Source organism: Protopterus annectens, chromosome 9.part0, assembly GCF_019279795.1.
Source record: "Protopterus annectens isolate FY-2018-M chromosome 9.part0, PAN1.0, whole genome shotgun sequence".
Taxonomy (NCBI): Eukaryota; Metazoa; Chordata; order Ceratodontiformes; family Protopteridae; genus Protopterus; species Protopterus annectens.
The window spans coordinates 97,205,770-97,224,080 of NC_056743.1; the positions used below are offsets into that span (position 1 = coordinate 97,205,770).

An 18,311-nucleotide genomic window follows, 5' to 3' on the forward strand; every position below is an offset into this window, starting at 1 on the left:
ACCCAAGGATCGGTTCTACAGAATTCTTAAGCCCAACTCACATGTAATGTACAGTACAAGCTGTACCAGAAAGATGGTTGTTGCCATACGCCCGGCTTTCAACGAAACTTACTTGGACAGCATAAACAAATGCTTTTCACTGTACAGGCAGAATTATTTCTTAGAGTACATCTTGCCTTCATATTAAGCGTGCCCAGGTGTCATCTTACAAAGATTATGGATTAAGATGACTCCAAATGCAGCTTTTTAGTAATCACTGAAAAGTCCAAGGAAAAGAACAGATGAAGTAAGGACTCCCTACTACAATCAGACTCTCCAAAGATGTTGAGTCTACAAGCCAGTCATCCAAACAAGGGAATATTTTGGTTCTCTGCAGCCTATTACGTGCTGCCAGTACAGCCAAACAATTTCAGGACTGCAATGAAGGATGGGGTAAGACCGATTGAAAAGCATTCTCTACAGTCTCCTTGATCCTTTATCTGTTTAAAAATTTCTGCAGTTTTTCCTACCTAAGTAGTGTTGGTAGTGTAGCACTGTCCATACTCAGGCTTGTGTTTTGGGCCTAGCTGTTTGTTAGTAGAGGCTGTGTGAGCACATGCCCCAGGCCATCATAGTTTAGCCAAGGGCAGTATAGCATTTCAGTGAGAGTGAATTATTTGTGGTCATTGGCTGACTGGGGTTGCCTGGACTATGCCATGGAAGAAGCACCTCATTGGTTCTTTCAAGCTTTTTTTTTTTAAAGTTGTTTCAGGTTTCAGCTTTGTTACTTAAGTTAACTTGTGACTTTCTGCCATTTCACACTGAGCTAATCGGAGGAAGTCAGAGGAAGGGCTCTGAGCTAACGAATCTGAGATATATAACATTAAGTATACTGTTTTTTGCTTATTTTTGCATTATTTATAGCACTTTTATTTTACTCACTGTGTGTGAGGTATTAAGTAGAATTTTCAACAATTAAGCATCTGGTTGGGTTTGTTTGTTCTGATTTTTCAGCCTCACTCCCGGTATCCTGTTTTTATACTTGGTGGCTTTGCAGTTGCCCACCCCTACTGTAAATCTGATCTGGGACACTCCTCCCTGTCTAGTGTCATTACCTCATTCTACCTATTCCAGGGAGATCATTTGAGAAGGCCAACCCAGTTAGCTTCTGCTCCTCCTTTCCCCCTTCCACTTTACAGGGAAAAAAAATTCTAAGCTTGCTTCCTGCCTTTCCTAGAAGTTGTCTAGTCCAGATACAGATTTGTTGTATCCAGGACTGTTTGTAAGCTTCTCATCCCCCAAGTCTTTCTGTGTTGGAGGGAAGCCTTCTAGCTTAATTTCGTTTCTTAGAACTAGCCAGTTTTCTAGTTTCAGCACTCAAATCTGTTTCTTTGACCTCAGCACTTATTCAGAACTCATTGTAAGCACTAAATAAGCTACACATTACTGCAGCACTCAACTTTCCTCACTTGTCTAGAGGAAAACAGTTTTTAGTACTTAATAAGCACCTATCCAGGCATGTCTAAGGGTCAGCCCCCCAGTGTTTTCTCCTGTCTACCTGATAAATCTAGGCATCTTGGGGCAATGCAGCAATTGCCTCATGTACACAGACAACCCTCTCCTCCTACCACCCAACACTACCACCTGTGAGAGATGCACTTATATAACCGAACTGGAAGCAAAGCTCTCTTCACCCAAGACTGGACTAGACAGTCAAGAGGAGAAGGTAAACACTTGCACCGCACCACACCACACTCATCACATAGTCCCTCAAAACCTACACCACCAAAACACACACACAAACACAAAACACAAACCTACATTACTGGAGGCTCTCAAAAAAAATCTACCCAGGCAACAGGGACTTCCAAAGCAGAAATGGAAGCAACCTCCACCCCCCAACACAACCCAAATGACACATAGCCCACAAACTCAGTGTGCCACTCAACAGCCCATAAGGCATAACAACGTACCTAACACTCTAGTCATAGGTGACTCTATAGTCAAACACTGATGTTCCACTCACCAGGCTAAACAAGGAGAAAGTCACTATCAGCTGCCTGTCAGGTGCCAGGATCCGCCACAACGCATGCACTCAGGTCACTCCACAGCAAGTACAAATATGACTCTGTCATTGTCCATGTTGGTGTGAATGACCCGAGACGTACCTCCCTGGACTACATGAAAAGAGACATGGAGGAGCTTTCTGATTTTGTAGCCCAGGCAGGTATGACCCTAGCCCTGAGTAGCATCCTGCCATCACCCAGAATGATACCACAGTACAAGGACAAAATGATTGACTTCAACAATTGGCTAAAACTTCTGGTGTCATTCTAAGGGGATCCAGTATCTGTCCACCTGGGATGACATGATCGGCAAACCACGATGCTTTGCCAGAGATGGCCTGCACCTGTCACCCTTGGGATTCCGGATACTGGCTAAGGCTCTTGCCACCCCTATAGTGCCTTTTTTAGGCAACATTCAAATGACAAATTCACCACCGTAGCAGGTACAAGCAAGCAAAATCTGAGGGTAATACTGCTCAATGCTATAAGTCTAAACCTCAAAATGCACTCACTTGAGGCACTCCTTAAAATGGAGAACATCGACATCTGTGCAGTGACAGAGACCTGGTTCAAGACTCCAGAGAGCACCCCTGCATTACCAGGATATAATTCATACCACACCTTTCGGCCACTTAACTTGGACCGAAGCACTAAAGGCGGAGGCATGTCCATATTCGTTAAGGATATCCACACCTCCAAGCTAGTTACTCAACATAATGCATCTGAGATTACCCAAGTGCAACTAACTCTGGGCAAGACCGCAATGCAAATTGTAGCTTGCTACAGATCCCCCACCATACCCCAGGATTCCCACTCATTTCTTCAAACACTGGAAAATATTAGGGTACAACCTAACACCCTAACAATGGGCGATTTCAACTACCCCACCATTAACTGGGAAAACTACTCATGTACCAACTCTTGTGCTCAACATTTTCTGGAATTCATAAATTCCAATGCTTTGGATCAACTTATCCACACCCCCACCAGGGGCAGCAATATCCTAGGCCTGGTCATTACCAACATGGGCAACCGGTGTTCCACACCAGAGGTCAATTCCTCGTTGGTCAGATCCGACCACAAGCAAATCACCCTAGACATCCACATCCCAGCCCCACCCCCCATTAGGGAAACCAGCGTAAAAAAATTCTCCAAAGCCAACTTCACGCTTCTTAAGACAGAAGTGGCAAACTTCATGACACCCATGCTGATGGACAATAGAGATACAACTGCTGAATCCTACACAATTGCACTTTATAAGCACTTACACGAGTGCATGGATCGTGCAAATCCCTAACAGAACCAAGATGCTATCCTGCAAAAAAAAAAGGAAGCCAGTCTGGTGGTCCCCTGCTATAAACAATCTCTACAACAGAAGAAAAACTGATGCAAAATAGAGTAAATTCCCATGATTGGAGGAACTCCATGGTTAGCCTCCGTAAGAAGCTGAGATCCCTCAAAATCCTCCAAAGCTAGTTACGAAAACAAAATCACCACTGATTCTAAAGACAACCACAAAGCATTCTATGGCTATGTCAAGAATCTCAATGGCAACACTCAGATCTGCTCTGAGTTACAGCACAATGGCACTAAATATACAGAGCCAACTGATATTGCCAACATCCTGGCAGATAGGTTCAGTGCTATCTTTACCCCTCTCTCATCCCTTAAAGGGCCCATCTCTATACCAGATGAATGCAAAGTACCTGTAATCACGGCTGCACAGGTAAAAACAAACACTCTCCAAAGCCAAGAACACATCCATGGGACCTGACAACATCCCAGGCTGCTTTCTACATGAACTACAGAACAAACTGGCACCCCACCTAAGTACCATTCAATCATAGCCTCACCTCAGGCTTTGTGCCCACTGAATGGCGCACAGCAACGGTTATCCCACTCCACAAAGGGGGAGCCACCACGGACCCCGGGAACTACCGCCTCATTAGCCTGATGAGCTTGGTCTGCAAGGCTATGGAGCGTATCACCATGGAACTTATAAACAATGACATTGGTAATCTCCAAACCCTGGACCCTACCCAGTTCGGGTTTGTAAAAGGCACATCATGTCTCCTAAACCTGATAGACTTCTTTGAAGCGGTCACCAAAGCTGTAGATGAGGGTAAGGTGGTACGCACAGCCTATCTAGATCTCGCCAATGCTTTGGACACCACCCCCCACTCTGGAATTATAGACAAACTCACTAAACTAGGTATAAAACCCTATGTCACAAGATGGGCTGCCAACTGGCTCACTGACCGAACCCACACTGTGAAAGTAGCAGAGTCTAAATCCAACTTCAGACCAGTGACAAGTGGAGTACCACAGGGTTCAGTCCTAGGTCCTATCCTGTTTAGTATCTACTTCTCTGAAGTACAGGCTAACACAGAAGGTCTTTGGCTAACAAAGTTCGCAGATGAATGCAAACTAGGAGCAGTAATCAAATCTCCTAACGATGTGGACATCCTACAAAAGGGCCTCACTGAGACAGATGCCTGGTGTCAAAGCCATGGCCTCAAGCTCAATGCCAAAAAGTGCACTGTCATCCCTTTTGGTAAAAACTCTGTACCCATGAGCTACGACATAGGCGGCACTCTACTTAACACCGAAAGTGTGATAAGAGACTTTGGGACACAGGTGGACAGTAGTCTCTCCTTGGATAATCACATTGCCACAGTAGTCAGGAAATCCTTCTACGTGGCACACCTAATCACAAAAGGTTTCTCATCCAGGAAAAAAAGAGGTCATTGTTCCCTTCTACTCATCACTCATTAGACCCATTATAGAGTACAACGCCCCTTTTGGTATGTACCTCACAAGACATCTACAACAACTGGAAAGGCCACAGAAATACCTCACAAAGAGGATTACCAGCCTCAAACAGATGCCTTACGCAGACAGTCTCAAAAAACTCCAGCTTTACTCTGTTGCATATCGCCTACTCAGAGGCGATGTCTGCCTAACATACACAGTTTTGTCAAACCCAGATCTGTTGAACATGCTCCACATAAAGAAATCCAAATCCCTCCGAGCTACACGCTCTAGGGACCTAAACCTTGTCACCACAATAAACAGAACATGCTGGAGGGGTAGATTCCAATCTCAGAGACTTCCCATACTCTGAAATAAACTACCTATATATATCAAACAAAGCTCCTCATTAGCACTCAAGAAAAATCTTGATGATTGGTTGGGAGATAGGAAATTCACCCCGGGGATCACTTCTGTGGCTCTGCTTGACAGGGGTACAGGAAAATAATTTTCTTGGGTGGCAAAAGCCAGGGTACCATTTGGCTAGGCTCATATAGGCCCTAAGGCCAATAGCCTAGTACCTACCTATGAAACTATGAACATATGGGCCCCAAGACTGAAAATGTCTGGATCCTAGCCAAAAGCAAGAGAATTTCATTGACCTTTGGGCAATCTTCCTGTGCAAATGCACATCTTGAAGGTTTGGCAAGCACATCAAATTCTCCCTGGAAACACAACAGACAAAACTGTTTGCACACAGATAATTTGAAAAATTATTTTCAGATAAATTCAATTAGGCCACTTAAGTCTAGTTTCAGCCCTTTGGACTTGCTGCCTATCACCACTACGAATCTGGAATAATAACTGGGCACTTTCCCGTCAAGTGTGATCTTTGGATGGGCTTCTTTGCTAGATGGTTTGCTACCTGCATCTCTACACTTCTCTTCCAAAAGGATGGGACACTGAGAAGAGTAAGACAGAGGTGGATAAGGAAGGACAACTGTCAATTCCATGGTCTCTGGAAATAACATTCCTTATTATCTACATTTTGTCAAATATAGGTGACAATAGACTACGGCTCCAAAAGGTGACACTCCTGGAAGACCTCCAATTCAGTTTCCATTTATGATGATCCGTCCTGGTTCAGCTGGTCTGCCATAAAAAATTTTCACTGGTTGATGCAAGATGCCACAGGGAGATTATGTTGAAATGCTGTATCCAGGCTACCATGGTTAATCTGTACAAAGGGTCCCCCACCCGCTTATGTACCAAATTACTACAGTGCTGTCTGTAATGACCTGCAATGGTCCAAGGACGAGAGATGATTGAGTGTTTGAGAGCATTTGTCACTGCCAACATCTCTTATGTTAGAAAAAGAATCACCAGTGCGTACTGAATATCTGGAAGATAAAGCCAAAACTTCATACAAAACAACACCAACTGGACAACCACGGCAGAATCTTCACATATATATAATATTTAATGAATAAAAATGTGTCACTTTTATGAAATTTTATATAGGATCTGAAGTAGTAATTTACGAAAGCATTTGTCCTTTTTATTCATTAAATATTTTATATATGTGAAGATTCTGCCGTGGTTGTCCATTTGGTGTTGTTTTGTATGAACATCTCTTATGTTCATGTGCTTTGTCTGTCCTTTTTTGTCCCAAACACACTGCACTTTGTCTCATAGAAACACTCTCCAATCAAAGTCTGAGGCATCTGTAAATACAGACTGTGCTAGAAGGGAAAGTGAGAGACCTAGGTTCAGATAAAAAATGGTCCCTCCACCGAAGCAGTTCTCTATTTACAAATTCCAAACAGGAATCAGGAATATCATGGGATACTGATGTTGCAAACATACATTTTTAAGATACCATTGAATTTCTCTCACAGGGAGTCTCGGTAGAAGAATCATGGATATCATGAAGTCCTAGTATCCTTACAAATTCCCCTGCTGAAGCTTTGGGCTGTATGGAAAAACTGATGAATAAATCTAGATATAGATATACTTTTTCTTGAAGAATAAAAGCTATTTGAACTGAGGTATCTGGGACACACCCCAGGAAACAATCCTGGGAGAAAGACTTAAGCAAGACTTTTGGATACTCTCTTGAAATCCCAGCCTCTGAAAGACATCTCTTACCTAAGTAAAAGATTCCTAATGGTATGAAGAAAACTCTGTAAAAGGAAAAATGTGAATACCTTGCAGTTTGCAACAGGGTACCACTGGGCTGGACACCTTGTGAACACTCTTGGAGCAGTGGAAGGGTAATACACAACTGAAAGCATAATTCAGAAGCAGAAAAAACTTAAATGTTTGAAATCTAAGGCTATATTTAAAGGTAATGCCTGAAAACACTGGTGATCTGTGTTCCTCATGTCATAAGTTGGATTATTTGCTTACCATTATGATCATAGGGCATTACACTTGGCTATTGGCCCCAAGGACTCTACAAGCCTAGCCATTTTATATCCTTGTTGATCAAGACATATATATAGTCTATGTATGTGTGCAAATCTAAGATCAGCACCGGCTGCCCCTGCATAAGAGGAACACAGGTGAAACCCCCAGTGTAAATTTATAGTTTCCAATCCAATTGCCCAGGTTACTCTTAAATAGGATCATCGAAGAGCTCTATTTTACATGAATTGTGAAGTTTGTTCCAGAAGCGTGGCAACCTCAGGGAGACATATCTGTCTCTCCAGCATGTCCTGTTAATATTGCAGGCTAGGTTAAAACCCCTAGAGTGAGTGAATCTTGTCCCATTGGATTTGGGGATGTGCAGCAATTTCATCAAGGCAAGGTCCGAGATTGCTCTTGTAGGCCAGGCACAAGTCTATATGATACTGAGTACTGTGACAAGGCTTTCAAGTCTGTCCATGTAGATCATGTGTTGTAGGCCCTGAATTTTCTTAGTGAGAAACCTCTGAAGTCTTTTCAGTTGCTGCAGATGTATGGTGGGGTACATACAGAAGGAAGCATTGTACTCCATTACTGGTCTGATGAGAGCAGAGTACAGGGGAGTTATAACCTCCTTAACTTTGTATGATATACCCTTTGCTTATGACGTGTGCAATGTAGAATGCCTCCCTTACTACTGTGGAAACCTAATGATCAAAATTAAGGCTGCTATCAAGTTTAAGTCTGTGGCTTTAACACCAATCATTTGTCTGTGTAAGACCATTTTGTAGTAGCTTGACATCTATGGGGATTCGATGATTGTACCCAGTTTGCAGTCATCAGCAAACTTGGTAAGCCACAGGCCATCTATTTTCATCTGGACTTTTGAAAAATAGATACCAAACAGTAGGGGAGCCTAGCACAGATCCCTGTGGAACACCACTGGTAACAAGTCTGCTAGTAGAGTTGCCATCCCCAACTTTGACTATGTGTTACGTTTGTGAGCCAGCTGTCAACCCATCTACTGATTTAAGGGTCAATTCCCAGCTGGGTGAGTTTGGCTAGGTTGAGATGGGCAGTGTGAACTGTTTTGCCTTCATCCAGGGCCATGGGGACATTCTTGAAGTCCACCAGGTTTAGCAGGCAAGAGTTGCCCTTAAAGCTAAACTGAGTTGGGTCAAGAGTTTGATGGTCACCTATATGATGATTCTATCTAAGGCCTTGCAGACAGGGCTGGTTAGACTTATGGGTTTCTATAGTTCCCAGAGTTGGCTGAGGGTCCCCTTTGTGCAATGGGATTGCGGTTGTTGTTTTCCACTCAGCTGGGACAAAGCCAGTGCTTAGACTGACACTGAACAGCGTACTCAGCAGATCCACTAATTCCTGTTTTAGACCATTTAATAAGTACCTTGGGATGTTGCCCTGTCCCATAGAGGCTATATTTTTAGCCTTGGAGAGTGCAGCTATGACCTGCTCTCTGAAAATACCAGGCAGAGGACTAGTGACAGGTATGTTAAGGGGTATGATTGGTGGGTAAAGATTTTGACAAACCTGTCCGGTAGCAGGTCGGTGATGTCCTCAGCCTCAGTATAAGTGGTACTGTCCACAGCTAGTTCAGTACAAAGCTTGGCATTCCCTTTCAGATTTCAGACGTAGCTAATGAATACTTTCTGATTTACCTTAGCTAGGGATGCTAATTTAGTTTCATAATTAGCTTTAGAGGACTTTACACAATGTCTGATCTGCTTGTTTGTGCTTTGGAGAGAGTTCTTCCTTTGCTGGGACCGTTCCCTTTTTTTTTTTGTTTCACAGCAGTTTCTTTCAATTATTGTATAATCTATTTAGACTGGATAGCCACCAGGGTGGCTTATTTTTTCGTGAGGGTTTTGATTTGATCCATTCCAGTAGGCTAAGTCTATGCATTTATATACGTGTGTATACAGAACATGTGTGTACACCAAAGTATAGGGGTCATTGCTGTCAGTGTTGTTGAGGGGTCAAACTACTGATGCCAGCACTCAGTAGGCTATAGTATGCCTTGGATACATTTTTTAACGTTCTTGATCCTGACAGTGGGTCAGGACAATCATTACTTCGAAACAGACTGATTTATGATCAGACTTTACCAGGGAGGGCCTCATACATGGCAGGGTGTAGTGATCCCCCATGTTGGTGAGCACTATTGTCAATGATGTTAGTGCCCCTTGTGGGGAATGCTGACTATCTACTCTAGAGCATTTGTATTAAAGTCCAGGAACCTCTGGGCGAGCATATTTGTGCTCATATATGTTACTCAATCTATGGAAGGATAGTTAGCGTCACCCATGACCAGGGTATTTGGCTTTACTGACAGTGACTCAAGTAGGTCTAGGTAGGATGTGTGGTTTTTGTGGTTCATGGTGGAGGAGCTATAGTTAACACCGACTTGGGAGGGGGGGGGGGGTCTTTTTCTACAGCTAGTTGGACTTGGAATAACTCTACGGAGTCGTACAGTTTAACCAGTTTAGAAATGTATATGTCTTTAATGAAAATGGATACTCCTCTTCCCTTATTTTTTTCATGTTTGTTGTGTGGTCTAAACGTGTGGAAGGCATTGTAGCCATGCATGACCAGGGTACTCCCTGAGGCTCCAAACCATGTTTCTGACTGTGCAGACATCAGCATATTCCAGGGTGAGAAGTACTTCAAGGGAGTTCAGTTTCTGATTTAGACTCCTAGCTTTAGGAAGCATGAGCTTGTTTCTGGAGGACATTTTTATGTCGGGGAATTTTGTTCTTACGACACTGCCTAAAAAAAGGCACTTTGTGGGAGGCAAGTACCTTTGCCAGCAACCTACAGCCTAGCGGCGACAGTTGAAGACCATCTCTGGCAAAGCAATGTGGTCAGTTGACCATATCATCCAAAGCTTTCAGATAATGGATTCCCTGCACGGAAACCAAAAGCTAAGCCAACTGCTGAAGTCAATAATTTTTGTTTGTATTGTGGCATTACCCTGGGTAAGGTAAGAATGCTGCTTAGTGCTAGGGACATACTCCCTCATGTCTCTCTTCATATAGTCCAGTGAGGTACATCTCAAATCTTTCACTCCAACATGGACTAGTACTTGTTTGAAAGACTTGAGTGTATGTGTGATTGGCAGATCCTGGCACCAGTCAGGCAGCTGACCGTGACCTTATCAGCCTAGTGAAGGGGACATCTGTGTGTCTCACTATGGAGTCACCTATGACCAATAGATTTAGTTTAGATATGCTTTGCCTTACAGGCTTAGTGGGTGAGATACTGATGCGTGTGTTGTGTAGTGGGTGCTGTTAGGGCCATATTGTGTACAGAAGATTTGCACTTGGGAGGTCTTTGCATTTTTGTTGCATTTCTACTGAGTACCTCGCTTATGTGGGTTTGTGTGTTGTGAGCTTGATATGTGTCGGAGGTAGTGTGTGGGTGTTGACAACCTGCTTGGTATGTGGTTTGTTATGTGAGGGAGCACTGATTGCAGATTCATAGTATTGACATCTCTCACATATTGTATTTGCATGTTTTAGGAGTAGTAGGTTGTTTGTATACATGATGCAGTTGCTACATTACCTGAGGATGTTCATATCAATCAGGGTGCCTGGAGGAACAGTGGGAAACTGACCCTCCTAAGCACAGACTTCTTCCCAGCTGAATGGAAAAATGGACACCGTTATTCCCCTGCTTCTACTGACCCTGGAAACTACAGACCTATTAGACTGACTAGCCTTATCTGCAAGGCCATGGATCGAATTATCATGGACCTTATCAACAAAGGTATAGGTAAATCTCTAAACACTTGACCCTACTCAGTTTGGATTTGTCAAAGGGAGATCATGCCTGTTAAACCTGGTGGACTTCATCGAGACGGTCACCAAGGCCCTGGACCAGGGGAAATGTGTCCATACAGCCTACCTAGACTTAAAGGAGTTGGAGACTATCCCCCACTCAGGCATCATCGACAAACTCACCCAGCTAGGTATCAACCCTTACATCGTTAGATGGGTTGTCAATTGGCTCACTGATAGAACCCATGTAGTCAAAATAGAGGAATCCACCTCCAACAGCAGACCTGTAACCAGTGGTGTTCCACATGGATCAGTCCTGGCACCTCTATTGTTTGGACTCTTTCTCCACAGTACAAGCAAAAACTAAAGGTCTGTGGCTGACAAAGTTTGCTGATGACTGCAAAATGGGAGCAGTCATAGAATCTCCATACGATGTCAACATCCTACAAGAGGGTCTTACATAAATCATTGGTGCCAAAGTCATGGACTTAAACTCAATGCAAAAAAATGTATCACCCCTTTTGCAGTAAAGGCAATGTTTCTTCTAACTACCATGTGAATAGCAACACCTCAAGTACACACACAGTGGTGAGAGACCTAAGCACACAGGTTGGCACCAACCTTAGCTTTGACCAACATGTCTCCACAGAGGTGGGAAGGGCATTCTATATTTCTCATCTTATAAGTAAGGGTATTGCCTCCAGAAAAAAAAGTTATAACCTCCCTGTACTCTTCCCTCATCAGACCAATAATAGAGTACAAAACCCAAACAAGGGAGTGATGGATTCTCTACATGTCTCCACAGGAAGGATTGTTAGAGAAATACCCTGCTTAGTTTTGACAGTATGCACCCCAGATATACTTTCCCTAATATTATAAAAGGACAGGTCAGTAGGGTGTCCAGGATCTGCACAGATGAAACACTTTTTGATGCGGAGGTCGAACAACTTAAGGGTTTGTTTAGTGAGAGAGGCTATAATGCACATACGACACATAAAATTATCAATGATAATAAGAAATATAGAAAAGACAGGTTAGCTCCCTGGTTATGTTTGAGAAATGGACAAGATTTTCGATACACACAGGACAAGAGTAAGAGTCAGAAACCACAAATTATGTTTACGTATAGTAATAATATCAGTGGGATCTGTGATGCTGTCAGAAGGAATTGGAACATCCTGACCACTGATGAAAAACTTTACCCTATAGTGGGGGGGCATACCCTAAGTTTGGTTTTAGAAGGAATCAAAATCTAAAGGATATTCTATCAAATGAGAAGTATCCTGAGATTAAATACTTTAAAATGAAAATGGGGACAGTTCCTTGTGGACTCTGTAAAGCTTGTGTTTATATTAATAAGGCTACTAGTTTTACTCATCCAATTACTGGCAAGACATTTGATTTTAAAGCAAGAGCTACCTGTAGAACTACTGACATTGTCTACATAGCAGAATGCCAACACTGCACAAGTTTTTATGTTGGAAAAACAAACTGTATGTTCAAAGTTAGGATCTTGCAGCATCTATCAGCCATTAGGAATGCAGATATACATAATGCTCTTTATAGGCATATAGAGAAGAATACACAGCATAGTTTTAAATTTAGAGCCATTGTTAATATTAAAACAAACAGTAGAGGGGGCAATATTAGAAACAAAACAGAATTGGATGAGGCAAAGTGGATAATAGAGCTTATGGCTCACAGATCACCTGGTCTCAATGAGATGGTTCCCCCATGAAGCCTGCCTTGAAAAACAGGCGGGTGTTTTATTGAATTTTGATTGGTTGTTCTAGGTTTAAATTTTTATGTTGGAATGTTGAGCAGGTATCTGAAGAAGGGTTATACCCGAAAGCGCTCTGATTTGTAATTTTTACCAGTCTTTTATACTTTGATTTTATTAAACAGTGGATTATCCTAGCAGTGTTCTGTGACGTTTTTCTTTTTTCTGCATTTGGTCTACTGGCGTCTAGCAGAACTTTGGCAAGATGCTTGATCCTTTTTGACCATCTGTCTTCTGTGTATCGTCTGAAATCAGTCACTTTATTCTGTTTTATACAGACTACTAAGAGGCGATCTCTGCCTTGCATAAAAGGCAATCCCTGACCCTGCTTTATTGGAAATGCTGCATCTCTGCAAGTCAAACAGTACACAGGTTACTTTCTCTAAAGACATTAACCTATGTGACATTAATAGAACCTGCTGGAGGGACAGATTTGTCTCCCAGGTTACCATACCTTTGGAACAGACTCCCACTTCATAGGTTCACAGATTAGTACTAGGCTAACAGCCTTTGTGGGCCATTTTTTTAAGCCTAGCCAATTACCCCATGTGAGAATCAAACCCTGCACCTTTGGTTTAAAAGGCAAACACCTTAACCATTATGCCAATCTCCCACCCCTAAGCACAGGCTTCTTCCCAGCTGAATGGAAAAAAGACAGTTATTCCCCTGCTTCTACTGACCCTGGAAACTAGAAACCTATTAGCCTAACTAGCCTTATCTGCAAGGCCATGGAGCAAATTATCATGGACCTTATCAACAAAGGTATAGGTAATCTCTAAACACTTGACCCTACTCAGTTTGGATTTGTCAAAGGGAAATCATGCCTGTTAAACCTGGTGAACTTCTTCATGTCGAACAGAGCACCTCATTTGCCCTCTTCAAATGCAATCTGGACGAATGGATGGGCAACCGTAAATTCACCCTGGGGGGGTTCCAACTGTGTCCCTCATGGAAAGGGACAATAGGTGCTGATAATGGAAATAAGGGTAGAACTTGGCTAGACTTGTAAGGGCCCTAGTGCCATTAGCCTAGAAACTTCCAATGATCTTATGATCCATTAAGCCAGGTGTATTCTGTAATAAGTGGTGCAGAGTGGGCTAGATGGACTAGGTTCTGTTGCAGAACTAGTAAAATCAGTTAATCTATGGGAGGTTAAGGGGTAAAATGCAGCAGCACCTCAAAAAGAGCAGCTTGGTTGCTCTCTGGGCAGCAGTGCACAATTGCATTGCCTGTCGAGACGCAGGGAAGCTTAGGAGGGTTCTCTAGCAGTTATCTAGGGAAATGTTGACTTTTTAAGCATTTGTGTCTATTCACAGAAGTGCTAACCCTCTTTGATCAGTGTGCAGCTACGCACAAAAGCTGTGTTTAAATATCAGCTAAGTAAAACAGTTTTCAAACAATCCAACCACTAGCAAAGCGCAAGAGTGAGCCATACTCAAACAATCCCCAACTCAGATGGGTCCTTGACTACACTCTTCTGCCACAAGGGTACAGGATGGCCCTCAACGTAAGATGGCCGACTTTAGTGCTCAGAAAATGCCAAACAGTGCGAATTTTAATCTATGCACTAAACTGTTCAAGTACTGTAAATAGACAGTGCAGACAACAGTCACAAACAATAAAAACAGTTTAAAGTAGGCAGCAAAACAGTTGCAAACAGTTTAAAAGTGCAAAGAAGATTATAAAAATACCTACTTTTCAGTAGAATTCACAGGATGCCTTGGATTTCATTCAGATCTCTGGCTAAGGAGGCCAAACTCTGATAAGCTGTAGTAGTAGTAGTAAATCTAGACTTACTGTTGACTATTGCACTTGTACAATTGGCATGGCTTGGAGAACTGTTACAAACATTAAATGACTGGACTGGTGAAATAAATAATGTTAGGCAAAGAGCAAATAGAACACAGTGAGGAAAGGATGGGTCTGTCTGTAGAGATCATTCAACCCCTATTAAACAAGGCAATGCCACTGACAACTTTGGAATTCTAGATAAAAGTATTCAGCAATCTGAAGATTCAGAGAATTTAGAAGGAAACACAAAAAAAGAATAAAGAAAGGAAGAAGTTCACAACGAATAACAATAAAAAGAAATGGATAAATGTCTGTAAAGCTGTAAAGAGAATACATACTCATCAGGACACTGATTAGTTATGTAACCTACAGATTAAAAGGAATGATAACATTTTCCTATCCAAAAACCTTCCTTCTACAGAAAAAGGCATTTGTCCAAAAGAAAAAAAAATAGAAAAAAAGAGGCAAGGGGCATGTTAAAAGGAAAAAAAATCAAAACTGAACATGGAAGGACTGAAGAACACTACTGTAAGAAAAAAGATAAGAAAAACAGACTCAAAACAGCATGTATCAAACTGTGGATGTACAAAGCCAGCTGGATGAGAACTGTGTGCTTGCAAATGAAAACAGTGGGATTAACAAGACTAATGGTGAAGACCATTCCCTCAACAATTGACAGAGCTGATATTACTGACTTGGAAGTTGAAGATACTTCAGATCTGGTAGGAAAATTTACTCTTGTAATTGGAGACTCAATTATTAGAAGAGCTGATGCTTACATCAGCAGAGAAGATAACGAACATCGAATAGCGTTACACTTGCCAGAAGCAAAAATAAGGGATGTGAGACAAGCCTTAGAACACCTTAATTTAAGTACGGATATGTTTTTACTGACTTTGGTACAAATAATATCCTCAAGGATTGTTAGTAGGGAACTTAAACCCTCTTAGATAGCATAGCTTGTACAGCTGTTAGAATTTATTTTTCAAAATCTGTGTGTAGAAAGAGAATCAGGTCACCGTGAATGAAAAGATTTTTTTTGGTAAACACCTACATGAAAAAAAAAAGTCTAAATTTAAAATGTGGAAATGTGTACAGCAACCAAGTCTAATTTTGGGCACACCTGTTCAGATAGGATAGTGTGCATTTGTCAAGATCAGAGAAGAGAATTTCTGCAGAAGATATTATGCAATATTTCAGAAATACAAAGCTGGGAGCACTAATAATAAAGTTTTCTTATTGCAAAATTTGCTACATTCCCACAAGATTGATGCTGCCACTGTTTGTAAAACATGGTTAAAGAAGAATGACTGGAAACCAGTTCTGTCAATGTATAAATGTTTTTACTGTAACAGACATTCTAACAAAAAAAATCAGGTGGAGGTGTTATGATAGGGATTTAAAGATAGTTAAGAGACTTGTGATTATTATATGTTCAGTAATAGCACCAATACTACAGATTGTGCGTGACAAAGACGGGTCTGTATCAGAACATTTAAGTTTTAAAACTTCGAATGTTCTAATATCAACCTGTTTGAATCACACGCTAAAAATAGCGAAGCTGCAGAACACCGAATTCGGTTGGCCGGTTCTGTGGCTTCGCTATTTTCAGCGCTGTTATGGAGATTTACAGGTCAGGTTCAGGTAAGTGTGCAATTGTGTGGTTGTTAGGATTAGGGTGCGGGTTAGGTGAGTTAGGGTTAGGGCGCGAGATAGGTGAGTGTGCGATAGTGACGGACCTTAGGGTTAGGGTTTGGATTAAGGTAAGTGGATAGGATAGTAGTGTATGTATAGTTTAGTGTAGGGTTAGTTGTAGGATTATAAGTGTATGTGTGTGTATTGACGTTTTTTAGGTGTGCTTGTGTTGTGTGCATGTGTTTCGAAATGGCAAATTTTTTCCCCAAGGAAAAAATTTGTTGTTCTGAATGTTCGATATTATGTGGTTTAGATATTTTAGGTTAGATGAAATAGCGTTCGCTATTTTCATCTTTCGATAATGTGATATAAACGCACAAAGTTAACAACCCTGGAACACAATTGTTGGAGTGTACAGATAACCAAAGTCAAGTGCTGATGACCTAGAATAATTCATACTTTTCTTGTGATGACCTAGAAGAATTCATACTTTTCTTGCATGAAACACAAGGAAGAATAATAGTGGCTGGGGACTTTCAATTTAGCAGAAACAGTCTGGAACAATTTTGAATAAACATTAGTAAGGAAATTATTCACAATGTATGTTCAAGAACAATTGCTTCGGATTGTCAAAAAAAAAAAAAAAACTACTGGAGAAGGGAATATACCAGACACTGTTGTGTTCCTAAAGAAATTACTGTTACTTCATGTCAAGTTTTACCACCGTTGATGTGCAGTAAACATAGGGTTACAAAGGTTAAACTATTGCTATATAATTCTGCCAAACTGCAATCTAAACCAATGCACAGAAGATTAACTACACATATGCAGTCAATATATAGAACTAATTGGAGTGATGTGTTCAATGGAAAAAACTGCAGAAGGAATCTATAAAGTTTTGAAAGTGAAACTGCGTGCAAAAAAAAAAAAAAAAAACTAAAATAAAAAATGTATGTTTGACATCAGGATTTAGGCATGCAACGTGAGGGGGGTGCATTTCCTTAAGAACAAGGTATCTGATTAAGATGAGAAAAAAATATATAAGAAATAGAAAAGAGGTTGAACTACAACTTGAAAACTGAAGCAAACAAGCTGGGGAAACAAATTAAGCATAGTGTGAGACAATATCAAGAACATATACATAAAAATATTTAACTTGCAAGGAAACCATTTTATAGATGCATAACAAGTGTAAAGCGTAAAGAAATTCCATCTGATAAACTGTGTACACATTCTAAAATGACAAATTATAGATATATTTACAAAAATCTCATGCAAAACAAAGGGAATGAAAAGTTGTCCTAGTGACACAAAGGTACCCACAGATACTGAAATCAAATTACATTATATTGCAAAAGAGCTATGCAAACGGGATCCAAACAAAGCACAGGGAGGAGACAGAATTAGTAATAATGACCTGAAAACACTTCAGCAAGAACTTACAATACCATTATATCAACTCTTTACTAAGTTGTATAAATATTGGGAGATTCTAGAAGAATGGAGATGTGAGCTTATTAAACCTGTCTAAGGGAAAGGGGAGTAGGACAAACCCAAAGTCATACAGACGCTTAAGCCTACTTTCATGTTGTAGTAAAATAATGGAAATGGTAGTACTGGGTAAGTTGTTGTCAGAATTGGAAAGGCTGGGACTTGAAACCATGCATCAGCATGCATATACTGAAAATATATGCATGCTGATACAGATATTGAAAATATATTTATTATCACCTGTAACATGATGTTCTATAACAATACATTAAAAGATAGGAATTAAAAATTGTGCTTAACGTAATTTATGTAGATTTAACTGTAAATTAGTTAAGGCAACAGATGCAGTGCAAACCAGTAATATTTTATAAAGACTTAAAAATGTTTTTCTAACAATGATCTGAAAACACTCTTACCTCTGTGCAAAAGAAACATAGTGATATCACCCAATCCACCATGGAAACTACAATCACCAGAATGTAAGCAACCAGCCATTTGGTCTTCCAAAATTCATCCAGGCCAATTAAGTAACTCTGCAAATATAAAAAGAAAATCAATTCTTATCAAGGTTATACAACACAAAGGAATGCAAGAAGCAATGTAAGAAAAGGCAGA

The 18,311-nt window shown here is 41.0% G+C and overlaps 1 protein-coding gene across 1 annotated transcript in view; it reads right to left on the reverse strand.

Annotated features, from left to right (window-relative positions):
- Window positions 1–18,311, reverse strand: part of TPCN2 (two pore segment channel 2) — a 1,483,468-nt gene that overhangs the window by 976,276 nt on the left and 488,881 nt on the right. The window contains exon 5 of the mRNA XM_044082617.1: window positions 18,113–18,229. Within this exon, the coding sequence (XP_043938552.1) occupies window positions 18,113–18,229 (117 nt within the window). The remainder of the gene's footprint in view (window positions 1–18,112; window positions 18,230–18,311) is intronic.